The 15,842-nt window shown below is 45.3% G+C and overlaps 1 protein-coding gene across 8 annotated transcripts in view; it reads left to right on the forward strand.

Annotated features, from left to right (window-relative positions):
• IRAG2 (inositol 1,4,5-triphosphate receptor associated 2) overlaps window positions 1-15,842 on the forward strand; it is a 70,434-nt gene that overhangs the window by 14,152 nt on the left and 40,440 nt on the right. For 3 of the 8 annotated variants that reach the window (XM_060194531.1, XM_060194529.1, XM_060194532.1), the window contains exons 1-3: window positions 10,962-11,099; window positions 14,700-14,764; window positions 14,927-15,034. In XM_060194531.1, the coding sequence (XP_060050514.1) occupies window positions 10,990-11,099; window positions 14,700-14,764; window positions 14,927-15,034 (283 nt within the window). In that variant the 5' untranslated portion in view covers window positions 10,962-10,989. Of the gene's footprint in view, window positions 1-3,504; window positions 3,649-5,770; window positions 5,833-10,961; window positions 11,100-14,049; window positions 14,097-14,699; window positions 14,765-14,926; window positions 15,035-15,842 lie in introns of those variants that run through there. The other 5 variants (XM_060194534.1, XM_060194533.1, XM_060194535.1 and 2 more) reach the window with 4 other exon arrangements.

The following is a 15,842-nucleotide window of genomic DNA, read 5'->3' on the forward strand; positions in this document are numbered from 1 at the left end:
CAGAGGCCAAAGTGTTAGTTTTGCATTAGAGCACAAAACTAGTTCCAGTTTTAGAGCCTCATATATCAGACCTGGAAGTCCTCACTCTCATAAAAATATGATTTAAAAATATTTTATTTATTATTGCATAGAGACAAAGAAATTGAGAGGGGCTGGGAAGATAGAGAGGGGAAAAGACAGAGACCCCTGTAGCCCTATTTTACCACTTAGGAAGTTTTTCCTCTGCAGAGGGACCTGGGGCTTGAATCCGGGTTGTGAAAAAACATTGTTAAAAAATATAAATCAATCTGAGAAGAAGAAGAAAAAAGCACAATTACTTGTGGATTATTTCAAGTAGAGGAGAGACAGTTACTTCCACTCCTGCTGCTGTGCCGTTTTATGTCAGAATAGACAGGTGCCCGGCAGAGACAATGTTACACTAGCTGGGTGATGATAACACAACACTTAGGTGCTGTGCTCCTGACAGCTACTAGCTCATCTAAGTGGCTTCCCCATTCCTACGAGGCAGATGCTACTGTGACCCCTTTGTTGAGAGAGAAGAAATGGGAACCTTTTAGTCATTTTGCCTAAGTTCCTAGGTCACATAAGTATTTCATCATCATAGTTGTTTAAGGATTGATCAAGATCTCACCATCAATATGTGGCAGAGAGGCACTTTCATCTATACCATGAGATAGACTTGTAAGCCTGCATGTTGTTCTACCATGAGATAGACTTGTAAGCCTGCATTGTTGTTATAAGCGGCTACTTGTATACTGAGAAAAAAAAATAACTAGATGGCTTCCTTTCAAAATACCAGCTGGCTAGCTATACTACTCTCAAAGTTTTAGTCACCGTCTTCTTTCTTTTTCTCTTTCTCTTTCTTTTTTTCTTTTTGCCTTCAGGGTTATCACTGGAACTCGGTGCCTGCACTATAAATCTACTGCTCCTGGGGGCCATTTTTCCTATTTTGTTGCCCTTGTTGTTGCCTTTGTCGTTGTTATTGTAGCCATTGCTGTTGTTGTTGGATAAGACACACAGAGAGAGATCAAGAGAGGAGGGGAGAGAAAGACAAACACCTGTAGACCTGCCTCACTGCCCCTGCAGGTGGGGAGCTGGGGGCTTGAACCCACTGTTCCTACAACCATTTTTTTAGTTTATTTTTTTTACTGGACAGGACAGAGAAAAATTGAGAGAGGAGGGGGAGATAGAGGGAGAGAGAAAGATAGACACCTGCAGAACTGCTTCACCGCTTGTGAAGTGACCCCCTGCAGGTGGCAACTGGGGGCTTGAACCCAATACTTGTGCAGGTCCTTGCGCTTAGTGCTATGTGTGCTCTTAACCAGGTGTGCCACTGCCTGGCCCCCTTGTCACCCTTTTCTTTTCTTTTGTTTTCTTTTCTTTTCTTTCTTTCTTTCTTTTTGGTATTACTTTTATTTTATCACCACTCACAAAGGTTTCTCCCTGCAGGTGGGGACTGGGGCCTTGAACCCAGGTCCTTGCACAGTACAGCATGTGCACTCAACCAGGTGCACCACCACCTAGCCCCAAGCCAACTGTTTCCATACATCATTAAAAGATTCATAACTGGTCTGGGGAGACAGCATAATGGTTAGGCAGACTTTCATGCCGAAGGCTCGGAGCTCACAAAGTCAATCCTCAGCTTGTCACCCTTTTCTATAGGAGTCAGCAAATAGTTTGTGTCAAGGTCCATACAGCAAATATTTCATGTTTTTGCAATCCTTGGGGTCTCCATGGCAACTGCTCAACTTTGCTGTGGAAGTCCACAAGGAGCCTGGAAGGATACTACACACTGCTGTGTGCTTGTGTTCCAGTAAAATTTTATTGACAAAAATCAGGAAACTGGCTGAGTTTTGTCCCCTACCCTCCTGCTTTCTGACTGTTTAAAAAATTATATATATATTGCCTCCAGGGTTATCACTGGGGCTCAGTGCCTGCACTACAAACCCACTGCTCCTGGAGGCTGTTTTTTCCCTTTTGTTGCCCTTGTTGTTTTATCATTGTTATGGTTATTATTATCATTGTTATTGATGACATTGTTGTTGGATAGGACAGAGAGAAATGGAGAGAGGAGGAGGAGGAGAGAAAGACAGACACCTGCAGACCTGCTTCACCACTTGTGAAGTGACTCCCCTGCAGGTGGGGAGCCGGGGGCTCAAACTATTATATATTTTTAAGATTTGATTTTATGAGAAGAGAGAGAGAGAGAGTGCTCTGTTCAGCACTGTAGCAGTGCTGGGAATTGAACCTGGGTCTTCAGGTGTTCCAGGTCTATGATTATTCATAGATTTTTTTCTTTTTGGTAGTTAGGACTTCAATCTTCCAGTCTGAATTTTACTGAGAGACATCCAGCCACCAAAGCTTCTTCCCACAATGCCATGGTGCTCCCATATCATACCAGGGCTGTAAACCTGGCTGCTATGCCCTCCCAGGTGCACTGTCTTGCAAGTTCCTTGTTTGTTTGCTGTTTGGATAGTACAGAGAAGTGAAGAGGAGAGGGGAGGGAAAGAGAGAAGGAAAAGAGGAAGAGAGACACCTGCAATACTGCTTCTCCACTGCTGAAGCTTTCCCCTGCAGAGGCAGGGACTTGAACTTGGTTCCTTGTGCACTGTAACATGTTTGCATGCAATCAAGTGTGCCACCACCTGCCCCCTTTTTTAGTGGGGGAGGTTAATGGTTTACAGTAAGTACAGTTGTCGATACATGTGTAATATTTCTCAGTTTTCTGCAAAACACTCTTTTCCCCCAGCCTAGGTCCTCCTCCTCCTCCATCAGGCACTAGGACCTGAAAGTCCTCACCCTCCAGAGTCCTTTACTTTGGTGCAATTCACCAAACCCAGTCCAAGTTCTGCTTTGTGTTTCCCTTTTTGTTATTTTTTAACTTCTGTCCATGAGTGAGATTATCCCATATTCATCATTCTCTTCTGCCTTATCTCACTTCACAGGATTCCTTCAGGCTCCATCCAAGGTGGGAATGTCTGTGGGTTCAGCCCCTGTGGAGAGCAGTCTGGAGAACTCTCAGAAGGCTACAAGTGGACCTACCCTATGGCTATTTATTTATTTATGTAGCATTTGGCATTTCTACACCATAAAACCAGTCATGGATGGGTTAGGTTAAAATAGGAACAGTCATGGGTGTATTGCACCAGTGTGAAAGAGTCTGGGGTGGGGGGAGGTCCAGGTCCTGGAAAATGATGGCAGAGGAGGACCTTGTGGGGGTGGAATTGTTATGTGGAAAACTGAGAAATGTTACACATGTACAAACTACTGTATTTTACCTGTAAACCATTAATCCCCCCCCAATAAAGGGGGGGAAAGAATATTAATAGACATGGAACAGTCCATTTTAGATTTTTCAGGAGTGGCAGTCTCTCTCCAGAGTAAAGACTTTACATACATGTACATGAATACCAGTTCTTTGTTGATTGGTGTAATTTGTATGTAAGATCAATACAGTTTGAACCACGGGTCCAACTCCATTTTTGTTCTTGTCTGTCCATACAGATGACTTGTGTCCAGGTAATCTCACTGCAGGTCCCAGACTGGGTCTGACCCCCTGCATCTGTGCTGTCCCTCTCACCCAGGCTTCCTCCAAGGGGACCACAGAGAGAGAAAGGATGGTGCTTTGAACACAGCGAGAACATACACGTAAGTTACAGGGGCACAGGGCTGACTTAGCCTCCCATCCGAGGCCACACCCTTGCTGTTACCAAATCTCTTCAATGGCGTCTTCATATCCTGATATCATAGCACCTACATTGTGAGACTTCCCCAGCTTTCTTTTTCATTATTAGTGATTTAAAAAATTATAACGGGTACAATTCCATACTGTTGCTACCACCAGAGTTCTGTGTCCCCATTCCCTCCATTGGAAATTGCAGTAGTTCTCCCAAGGTCACAGATATGGGTTGACTATTACTTCTATAACTGTCTGTCTGTCTATCTGTCATCTATCTTTATATGTTTGCCCCATTTTTCTATGGCCCTGCCTTCTCTTCCTTTCTAAGTCACAACTACACCTGTTACTACTTCCAAATGTCCTTCCTTTTTCCCTTTTTTCTCCCTGGGTCCTGATGGAATTGGAGTACAGAGCCCTCTGGTCATCTTCCCCTAACATTGCTCCCTCTCTGGGTGTATGGATCAAAATTCTTTGTGGGGTGCAGAAGGTGGAAGGTCTGGCTTCTATAGTTTCTCCACTGGACATGCGTGTTGGCAGGTGGATCCATACACCCAGCCTGTCTATATCTCTCCCTAGTGGGGCAGGGGTCTAGGGAGGTGAGGTTCTGTGACACATTGGCTAGGTCATCTGCCTAACTTCTCCAGCTTTCTTAAAATTGATCACCATATTATTATTCTTATCATTATTACTATTTGTATTGTATTTGGGAATAGACTCAGGGCCTCACATAAGCACTAAAATACCAAGGAAAGGAATTCCAGGCCCAGTTTTTTTTTAGGTGTGTGTGTGTGTGTGTGTGTGTGTGTGTGTGTGTGTGTGTGTTTAGAGGGAGGTAGGAAGAGAATAGAGACTCAGAGAGGAGAAACCCCACTGCACTACTTCACTACCCCTGGAACTTCCCCAGTGCCATGGGTGGTGCTCTTCTGAGGTGCTGGGGCTCAGATCCAAGCCTTGTATGTGGAAATATGTGCTCTTCCTTGTAAGCTCTCTCCTGGCACCTGAAAGCCAACCATCCTCCAGCCAAGATCTTTCTCCCTCTTCCTGGCCAGTGAAGCTGACTTGCTTTCTTTGACATTTCCCAATAAACACTCTTAAATGTGAGGCAAATCAGCCTTCCTAAGATACTTCCCACTTTCAGGATGGTGCCCTGGACTGGAAAATTGATGGAGTCTGGTGACTCTTGGTCCTACTCTTTATTCCTTCACCTCAAAGTTACCAACCCCCTGGGAACCTGTCCGGGGCCTGCACCCACCTTTCTGAAGCCCATTGCTGTTCTTCATTTTTATTTTACTTTTTTTTAAAGTTTATTTATTATATATAGAGAGAAATAGAGAGCGGAGGGGGAGATACAGAGGGAGAGAGATGAGAGATATCTGTAGCCCTGCTTCACCACTCATGAAGCTTTCCCCCTACAGGTGGGGATCAGGGACTTAGATTCAGGTCTTTGTGAACTGTAATGTGTGTGCTTAACCAGGTGCACCACCACCTGGCCCCTATTTTTATTTGTTTGTTTATGTATTTATTTATTTTACCAGAGCACTGCTCAATTCTGGTTTATGGTGGTGCAGGGGATTGAACCTGGGACCTTAGAGCCTCAGGCACGAGACAGTCTATTTACATAACCATTATGTTATCTCACCAATCCTAAAATGGCTTTTTAAATTACTTTCTTGGTTTATTACATATGAGAGAGTTTCACACGATGCAGAGGAGGGAAAGAGAGAGAGAGAAGCCCGAGCACCACACCAGCCCACATGGCATCAGGAACCTTAGACGTGAGAGACGCTTTGCCAGTCTAGCCATCCTTCCCCAGCCCCAACCTGCTCATGTTTCCAGGCACAGAGACTGAGTTCCTGGGGGGACAGTTCAGGAGTGGTCTTGGGAGTGCATGAGCTCTCCCTACCCAAATGAAAACTCCCTCTGTTGCCAGGACAAGGAAGCCAGATTTTGTATTGCAAATTCCTCATTTTCATCTCCAACTCTAGGAGCTTCACTGGTCAAGGTGGGGCCAGGCAGGGAGGCTAGAGCTTGGCATCTGCTGGGTCGGGTGGCCCTGCCACGTGCTGCTGAGTAGCTTTGCTGTCTCTGCAGGTACCCACCCAGGAGCTGCTCCCCCAGCTCTCACAGGAATGAGTGAGCATGGCAGACCACAAGTGAGTACTGGGCCTGGGGCGAGTGGTGGGCCCCTCCTACAAGTAACATTCTCTTGCTTCCCTTTCCTTTCTTTTTTTATTAGTGATTTCATAATGATTAACAAGATTGAAAGATAACAGGTATGATTCCATACAGTCCCTACCACCAGAGTTTCATGTCCCATCCTCTCCGCTGGGGCTAGGTGCTGGCACTACAAATCCACTGCTCCTGGCAGCCATTTTTTTTCCCCATTTTATTGGATAGGACAGAGAAGTTGATAGGAAGAGAGATACCCCTGTAGATCTGCTTCACCATTTGTGAAGTGCCCCCCCCAGCAGGTGGGGAGGTGGGGGCTCAACTCAGATCTTTGTGCAGGTCCTTGCACATAGTACTATATGTGCTCTTCACCACATGTACCACTGCCTAGCTCCCAAGGTCTGGCTTCTATAATTGCTTCTCTGCTAGACATGGGCATTAGCAGGTGGATCCATACCCCCAGCCTGTTTCTGTCTTTCCCTAGTTGGGCAGGGCTCTGGGGAGATGAAGTTCCAAGACACAGTGGTGAGGGCCCAGGGGAAGTCAGGATGAAATCCTATTAGCATTTGCAACTTGGTGGCTGAAAGGTGGTAAGATAGAAAGCAGGACAAATTGCTTAGTAAACAGGAACCAAAAGGTAGGTATAGAGCAGATGAAACTAGGGGTTCTGGTGTTGGAAGAAGCTAGGAAGTCTATTTTAGGTGGGCTTCATTACTTTTCCTGAGTATGATAGAAACCCACTCAGCAGATGTGAGTATTCCACCCAAAGCCTGAGAAATGCCAGCCTTGAATAGCAGAAGCTTGAAAGGCAGGTCATCTGGGGTCTTCCTGTTCCTAGTTGAGCATCCTCTCAGGAATGCTGAACCCAAGGGGGTATCAGCAAAGCAGGCTGAGAGCTTATATGTGAAGGACAGGCTGGCTCTGGACTGACTTCTCTATGAAGTCTCAGGGCTCCTGGGTTCTCTTCAGATGGAGGCCAGCCTGGCTAACCTTTGTGGTGCTGGTCCTTCATAAAGAGTCCCGGAGTCGGGGCTGGGTTGTGACACACCTGGTTGAGTGCACATGTTACAATGTGCAAGGACCTGGGTTTGAGCCCCCAGGCCCTATCTAGGGTAAGCTTTGTTGGTGGTGACGCAGGGCTGCAGGTGTCCTGTCTCTCTCCCTTTCTATCTTATCATTCCCTATTGATTTCTCTCTGCTTCTATCCAAAATGTAAATAAATTAAATAGAATGGTAAAAATAAAAAACTTTATGGAGCTATAGTTCACACACTCAGCTACCTTATCCATTTGAATTTTGTTAAGTACTTTTAAATGTGTTCAGAGTTGTACAACCATTCCCTCAGTCAAATATATAGTGGTATGTTATATGAAACCACATAAGCCAGCATTTTATTTTATTTTGTTTTTTGCTTCCAGGGTTATTGCTAGGGCTCGGTGCTGGCACCATGAATCCACCACTCTTGATGGTCATTGTTCTTTCCTTTTTCCTTTCTATTTTTTTATTGATTCAATAATGATTGAAAAGACCATAGGATAAGAGGGGTTCAATTCCACATAATTCCCACCACCAGAGTTCTGTATCCCACCCCCGCCATTTGAAGCTTTTCTGTTCCTTATCCCTCTGGGAGTATGGACCAAAGATCTTTATGGGGAGCAGAAGGTGGAAGGTCTGGCTTCTGTAATTGCTTTTCTTCTAGACATGGGCATTGTCAGGTTGACCCAAACTCCCAGCCTATCTCTACCTTTCTCTATTTTCTTTTTTAATTTGATAGGGCAGAGATAAATTAAGAAGAGAGGGGGAGATAGAGGGAGAGAGACACCTGCAGACCTGCTTCACCACTCATGAAATGTCCCTCCCTGCAGGTGGGGAACAGGGGCTCAAACCCAGGTCCTTGCCCTTGGTAATACATATGCTTAACTAGATGTGCCACTGCCCAGCCCCCTTAGGATTTCATTTTCTCTATGTCCTTGCCAACACTTAGCCCTTTGATTATTAGCATCACATTGGGTGGGAGGTACTACCTCACTTGGGTTCTGATGGGCGTTCCCTTAATGATCAATGACCTTAAGGTTCCTTTCTTGCTGTTGCGTATATATGTTGAAGAGATATGACCGTCCAGGTCTCTTGCCCATTTTGAAAATGGGGTTCTTTCTCTTTTCACTGCTGAGTTATGTGTTATTTATTTTTAAATATTTCATCATTTTCATTTGAAGGAGATATAAAGAGAAAGACACACAGACCAGAGCCCTGCTCAGCTCTGACTGATGGTGTTGCTGAAGATTGAACCTGGGAACCTCAGAGCCTCAGGCAGGAGAGCCACTGTGCTGGCTCCCCAACCCTGTGGGTTGTCCTTAATTCCCTGAGATGTGTCTTTTACATGACTTTGCTTCTTGCCCCCACACCCTTCCTATTGAATAACTAACAAAAAGTAAGAAAAGGAAAAAAAAAAAAAAAAAGGAAATGAATGTTGCTGTTCTTACAAAGCTTTAATAAAGGAAGTTGAACTGGGAAGTTGACAGGATGTTGGGTTATTAGTAATTTCCCTTTTGTCTTGCTTGAGTTTTGGCCAGCAAGCAGGGCTTGTCTCCTGGGTGCTTGGTAGGGAAATGTTTCTTCCTTCCTTCTTTTCTTTCTTTCTTTCTTTTTTTTTTTTTTTATTGAGGGGGTTAATGCTTTACAGTGTAGTCACTGACATATGCATCCAATTTCATTATATAACTGCCCCCCCCCATAGTTTTCTTGCTATCCACCTTTTCCCTCCCTCCCCAGAGTCCTTGGCTTGGCTGCAATAAATATACATGTCTGGGCCATGTTTTCACTTTGTGCTCTCCCTCCCACCTCCCTACTTTATTAAGTCTTGCTAATAATATGTGAGCTCACTTGGTATTCATCCTTCTCCTTTTGGCTCATCTCACTCAATGTGATGTCCTTGAGATTCATCCAAGAGGCTGCAAAGGAGGCAACCTCATCATTTTTTAACAGCTGAAACGTTTCTACCTGCCTCGAATAGCCTTGGGCACCCTCTGGTTTTGATAGAGGAGGCAGCAGAGGTTCAGAGAGGTGGAGTCACCTACTCGAGGTCTCTCAATGAGCGCAACTCCAGCTGAGGTTAGGACAGAAGCCAAGCAGGTGCCTGTGCCCTCATACACTGTGTGTAGATGCTGCCATCATGCCACTACTCCTACTTACCTCCAAAGTCGTTTTTTTGGCTAAGAAAGCAAATACTTTCCTTCTAATGTGCTGCCATTAAAATATGTGCTGGGCAAAGCAGAATTGGAACTGGCTTGCTGTATTGCACTAAAGTAAAGGATTTGGGAGAACAGGACTGAGAGGTCCTGGTGCCTGATGGTGGAGGGGACCTAGGCTGGGGGGGGGAGTGTTCTGTAGAAAACTGAGAAATCTGACATATGTACCAACAACTGTATTTACTGTAAACCATCAATCCCCCCAATAATTGTTTTAAAAGAAAGCTTCCATAAACTAGATGAGTAATAGCAACATCATTTCAATAAAAATCCAAGCAAACATTAAGAGATAATACTACAATTTTAAGATAAAATGTATAACTTGCAGTGAAGATGAATAGACATGTATACCACTACAAACCCCAAAATTCAGACATATACTTAGGGTAAGAAATAGTTCATAAATATAAGGAGAAACTATAAGATCTTAAGCAAGAAGACAGTATAAATGTGTGCTACACTTAGCCAGTCAGTCAGCTAACATGCCTATTCAGCAGTGATTCTGGTAGAAATGGTGCTTCTTTTTAATAAGCTTGAGATTTTTCACACTTTTTATGTGCAATTCAAAAACAAACAATGTTCAAAATAAAACTGGTCATAAATTTAAAAAATAATGGGGGAGGGATTGGAGATACCAGCTGACCTGGTTGGTAGAGCCAGGCCTTGTAATGTGCTGGTCCTCAGTCTAGGCCCCCACACCACATGGGAGTTACCACAGCTTCAGGGGGAAGCTCCAGTGCTGTAGTCTCTCTTCTCTCTCTCTCTCTCCCCCCTCCCTTCTCTCATTCTTCTCTCTTTCTCCCCTTCTCTTCTATGTCTCTCTCTCCCTCTCCCCTTCTCTGTCTCTCTCAGATGAAAGCAGGCCATGGATATAGTGGAATCACACATGTATGAAGCCCCTGGAACTACCAAAAAAAAAAAAAAGACATTTGGCAGAGTTGCCTTGTTTATGGTTTTGACATGCACTAAGAAACAAAAGCTGGGGGGTGACACACACATTAAAGTGTTCAAGGACCTGGGTTCAAGTCCCCAGTCCCCACCTGCAAGAGGAAGCAGGTCTCCAAGTGTCTCTCTCTTTCTCCTGTTCCCTCTCAACTTTCTCTGTCTAAATAAATTGAAACACAATGTCCTGGGAAATGATTCATCTGGCAGAGCACTGGACTTGAGTGTCTGAGGTTCCTGACTCTTGCCTTTTCTGTTTTTTCTTGGAGCCAGACAGTGGTGCACCTAGTTAAGTGTACACATTATAGACTCAGGTTCAAGCCCCCACCCCCACCTGCAAGGGGAAAGTTTCATGGGAGGTGAAGCAGATCTGTTTCTCTGTATCACACTATCTTCCCTTCCCTTCTCAATTTCTCTCTATTCAATAAAAAAAAATACTAAAAAATAAAGATAAGTTTTTTAAACTTGAAATCTGATAGGACAGAGAGAAAGTGAGCAAGAAGGAGGATGAAAAGGGAGAGAGAGGCCTGCAGACCTGCTTCACCACATGTGAAGTTTCCCCCTGTAGGTGGGGGATCCAGGGCTTAAACCTGGATCGTTGCACAGGGTAATATGTGTGCCACTGTCCGGTCCCTTTGTTTTATTTTAATAAGAGGGAAAGGTACACACAAAGAAAGACCAGAGCCCTGCTCAACTGAGGATCGAACCTGGGACCTCTGAGCCTCAGACAGGAGAGTCTTGTACAGAACCACTGTGCTGCCTCCCCAGTCTGGCTCTTCCTCTTTGGTGACCTAGCATAGAAAGTGCTCAGCTCTGTGTGTGCCTACGTGTGGTGCTGGCTGACAGCCTGGGAGACTCTGGCCCCACCCAGCCTGCCCCGCCCTCCCAACCCCCTGCCTCCAGCTTGTCCCATCTCAGGAAAATGGAAAATGGGCTGGACTACAGCCCTTCATGCAAATGCCGTGCAGGTCATATCTGTGGGTCTGCGACAGGAAGCACCGTCTTTCTGCTCAGTGCCACCAGCATGACTTAGAGGCATCACCTAGTTCTTGCTGCTGCATGTAAGTCTCCCCTGGGGTCCCTGGTACACCCAATTCCCAGTTTTTGGCCAGTTTCTTCACCAGCCCCCTGTGGTTAGAACGTCTCTGCTGTGCTCACCTTCTTCATGGACCCCCATCCTCAGTTCTCTCTGTGCTGGGTGACTAGATTTCCCTGTGGAACCACAATGCTGGTGTGGGTGGGGTTGCCTTGGGAAGCCAAGAGGACAGAGCACCACTCCTCCGTCCCGGCATGTGCACATGCACCCAAAGGACTCTTTCTATAACTTTGGTTGTTACTGTGATCTTTTTATTTTTGGGGGAGGGATGTCAGAGAAAGTCAAGGAGAAACACACACACACATACACACACACACACACACTGGGTGGTGGCACACCTGGTAAAGCACATGTGTTACAATGCTTAAGGATCTAGGTTTGAGACCCAGGTCCCCACCTGCAGGGGAAAAGCTTTGCAAGTGGTGAAGCAGGGCCGCAGGTATCTATCTCTCTCCCTTTCTATCTCCCCTTCCTTCTCAATTTCTGGCTGTTTCTATCCAATAAATACAAATTAAAAAAATAAAAAACAGAAATTATTAAGAGAAAGGGAAAACACCCTAGCACCAAATTTTCATTCAGTGCAGCAAGGGCCAGGCTTGAGCCTTGGCCACATACATAGGAAATGCAACACACTACCCAGATGAGCCACCTAGCTGGGGATACCCCCCCAGCCTTTAAAAAAATTTTTTTATTATTATCTTATTGAATAGAGACAGCCAGAAATAAAGAGGGAAGGGGGGTGACAGAGAGGGAGAGAGAGAGAGAGACAGACAGACAGACCTGCAGCCCTGCTTCACCACTCGTGAAGCTTTCCCCTTGCAGGTGGGGACCAGGGGCTTGAACCTAGGTCCTTGCTCATTATAACATGTGCATTCAACCAGGTGCGCCACCGCCTGGCCCTTTTTATAAATCTTTAGCCTCTGATGGTTTTTGCAAGAAGGGAAAAATGTTGCTACCCCAATTTGTGAAAAATCTGAGCTCGTGGCAAGCTGTGGGAAGGGGTGCTCTCTATCTACCGAGCGGATTTATAAAGAGACCAGAGCTCTGAGCCCCTGCTAGTCTTGTCACTGCTTCAGAGCAAGGCCGTCCTGGAGAGCTACTCAGGCTGTTTGCAGAAAGTCATGGGATTATTACTTGCTTGGCCAGTGATTGTGTTCTGTTTATCAAGAGGCTCTTCACGAAGATGCTTCACACAGGAGGTCTGAGACAAAAGGCACAGACACACATGACCAGTGAGGTTCATTGTGGTGTGAGCAAGGTGATTCACATCTGCCCTTGGGCTTTAAGTAACAGTAATTACCATTACTAAATACACAACAAATGTGGGTAGGGGCTGGGTGGGAGCTCACCCTGTTGAGCACACACAAGCCATTTTTTTTAGCCTTTTTTATTTATTTTTTTTTTAGTGATTTTTATATTGATTTACAAAATTAAAACAGGGTATAATTCCACACTGACCCCACCACCAGAGTCCTATGTCCCCACTCTCTCCACTGGAAACTGTAGTGTTTCTCCCAAGGCCACAGATACAGGTTGACTATAATTTCTATAACTATATATATGTATATATATTACCCATTTTTTCCTATGGCCCTGCCTTCTCTTTCTGTCTAAGGCATACCTACACCTATTGCTACTTCTTTATGTCTTTCCTTTTTTTCCTCTTCTTTCTCTGGATCCTGATAGAATTGGGGTTCAGAGCCCTCTGGTCATCTTTCCCTAACATTTCTCCATCTCTGGGAGTATGAACCAAGATTCTTTATAGGGTGCAGAAGGTGAGAGTTCTGGCTTCTGTAATTGCTTCTCTGCTGGATGTGGATGTTGGCAGTTGGATCCACACCCCTAGCCTGTTTCTATCTTTCCCTAGTGGGGCAGGGCTCTGGGGAGGTGAGGTTCTAGGACATACTGGTGAGAGTGTCTATCCAACTTCTCCAGCTTTCTTAAAATCAACCACTGTATTTTATGAATACAGGCCCCAGTGTGTTTTATGAACACTAATCAAACCCAATCTTCTGAAACCCCTGCTAGTTAGGAACTCCTGACAGAGGCCAAGATAGTCAAACAGGTCTTTCAGACACTTTTCCTAGCAGGCAGGCTGGAACTATGATTGTGTTAAGCTCCTTTTGAGCCCCAAGTAATAGGTACTGACTTAGGATGTAATCGCTCCACTCTTTGAGAGCTGGACTCAGGTTAAGAATATATGTTAGGGAGTCGGGTGGTAGCGCAGTGGGTTAAGCACAGGTGGTGCAAAGCAGGACTCCCGTAAGAGTCCCGGTTTGAGCCCCCGGCTCCCCACCTGCAGGGGGAATCGCTTCACAAGAGGTGAAGCAGGTCTGCAAGTGTCTTTCTCTCCCCCTCTCTGTCCTATCAATAACAACAACAATAAAACAACAAGGGCAACAAAAGGGAAATAAATAAATAAATAAATAAAAAATTTTTTAAAAGAATATATAGTCTACTTAGATACTTGAGAACCTTTTTGAAATCATCAGGTCACAAGTTTTAAGGTAAATCATAATATAACTATGTCCATAAATAGAAATGGGATTCTCAGAGAGAATATTCTATTTAAAGAATACTTAAGTTCACGCACTCCATTTGCTCTGCCCTTTAAGTTTAGAATTTGTTTTGCCCCAGACTGTATCAGGGTTTTTTTTTCCCCCTTTAAATACCAGGCATGTAAGTATACTTGAAACGGAATCATTTTGCAAGCACTGTTTTAAAGGGAGCGTGTGTGTCAACCCCCCCCATCTACCGTCCCACTCCCCATCTTCTCCCAAAGAACAAAGTCAACATCGAGCATTGGTTGAAATATTGGCACAAGTGTTTGCTTAAAACCACCTCTCTGGGATGGAAAATGTCAAATGGTGGGACTTGTTTCTCAATCTCTCTTTTTTTTTTCTTTTCCCCTCAAGGAGGATGGTGTGGAAGGCTTGCACGCTGACAGCTCACCACAGCCCAGGTCTGTCCTTGGCCTTCTTTGGTGCATTTGCACGCACATTTAGATGACTTTTAAACACACCTCTGTCGGGGCCGGGTGGTGGTGCACCTGGTTGAGCACACATGTTACAATGTGCAAGGAACTGGGTTCAAGCCCCCAGTCCTCACCTGCAGGGGGAAAGCTTTGCTAGTGGTGAAGCAGGGCTGCAGGTGTCTGTTTCCCTCTCTCTCTCTCTCCCCCTTTTTGCTTGATTTCTGGTTGTCTCTATCCAATAAATAAAGATAAAAAAAAACACTTGGGGTAGGTGGTGGCACAGCAGGTTAAGCGCACATGGCGTGAAACACAAGGACCTGCGCAAAGGTCCAGGTTTGAGCTCCCAGCTCCCCACCTTCATAAGCCGTGAAACAGGTTTGCGTGAACCAGGTGTCTATCTTTCTCTCCCCCTCTGTCTTCCCATTTCTCTGTCCTATCCAATAAAAAGAAAGAAAGAAAAATGGCCACAGGAGCAGTGGATTCACAGTGCTGGCACCAAGCACCAGCAATAACCCTGGAGGCAAAAAATAAAACCTACTTCTGGGAACCTGAGGCACCCACCAACATTTCCTCTCCTTTCCTGCTGTGCAGGGAATCTTCCACGCCACCATCCCCTGGACCTGCTTCATCCACAGACAGCACTGTGATGTCTAGTGGTGAGTGGACTCGGGACAGATGGGAAGCCCTGCTTGGGGTTATCAGCATAAGCTGTTGGTCTGCTTGCGGGCTTGTCAAGCGTGTGCAAATGAAGAGCCTCTAGGCAAATGCTTCTTTTGCATAGTGTATTCTGGCCTTTGCTTTCTTCTGGCGGTGGGTAGATTCTGGATCCGACACAATGAACATGGCTTCTCATGGCCCTGGTGGTGAGTCACTCGGTGAGAATGAGGAGGATGCCAGACCCCCTTCCACAATGATGAAGCCCAAAAGTAAGTTTCATATGATTTTTAAAGTTCTTACAACAAAAAAAACTATAAATTACTTAAAATTCATTACCATGAACAAGGACGTGGGTTAAAGTCCCCTAAGTCCCCACCTGCAGGGGGTAGGGAAGCTTCATGAGCAGTGGAACAGTGTTGCAGGTGTCTCTCCTCTCTCCCTCTCTCTCTCTCTTGCCTTCTATCAATAAATATTTTTATTAAAATCTAAAAAAAAAAGACCAAAGGTAAGCTCATGGGTGGCTCAGGGAGACTTGTTCTAAACAGCAACTGGGGGTGGGTGGATGGTACGTGGTGGCGCACCGTGTTGAGTGCACATGTTAGCATGTACAGGGACCCAGGTTTGAGCCCCCACTCCTCACCTGCAGGGGGGACGTTTCATGAGCCATGAAGCAGGTCTGCAAGAGTCTCTCTCTCTCCCTCTCCCTCCCTCCCCCTTCCCTCTCAGTTTCTCTCTGTCCTTTGAAATAAAATAGAGAAAAGAAAGAAAGAAGGAAAGAAAGAGAAGGAAAGAAATAAATAAAGAGAAGGAAGGGAAGAAGGACAGCAGAAATGCCCCCTGAGAGCAGTGGATTCATAGTGCAGGCACTGAGCTCACCCAGTGACAACCTTGGCAGGAAAATAAGTGAAAAGTAAAACAACAGTTGAAGGATTTTGCAGATATTCATCATGTGGAGGTGGGAACCTGGACTCATATCTCAACAACTGTACTGTAGACCATTAATTCCCCCAAATAAAATGGGGAGGGAGACCTGCAGGTGTCTATCTTTCTCTCCCCCTCTCTGTCTTCCCCTCCTCT

This window comes from Erinaceus europaeus, chromosome 7 (assembly GCF_950295315.1).
Source record: "Erinaceus europaeus chromosome 7, mEriEur2.1, whole genome shotgun sequence".
NCBI classification, from domain to species: Eukaryota; Metazoa; Chordata; class Mammalia; order Eulipotyphla; family Erinaceidae; genus Erinaceus; species Erinaceus europaeus.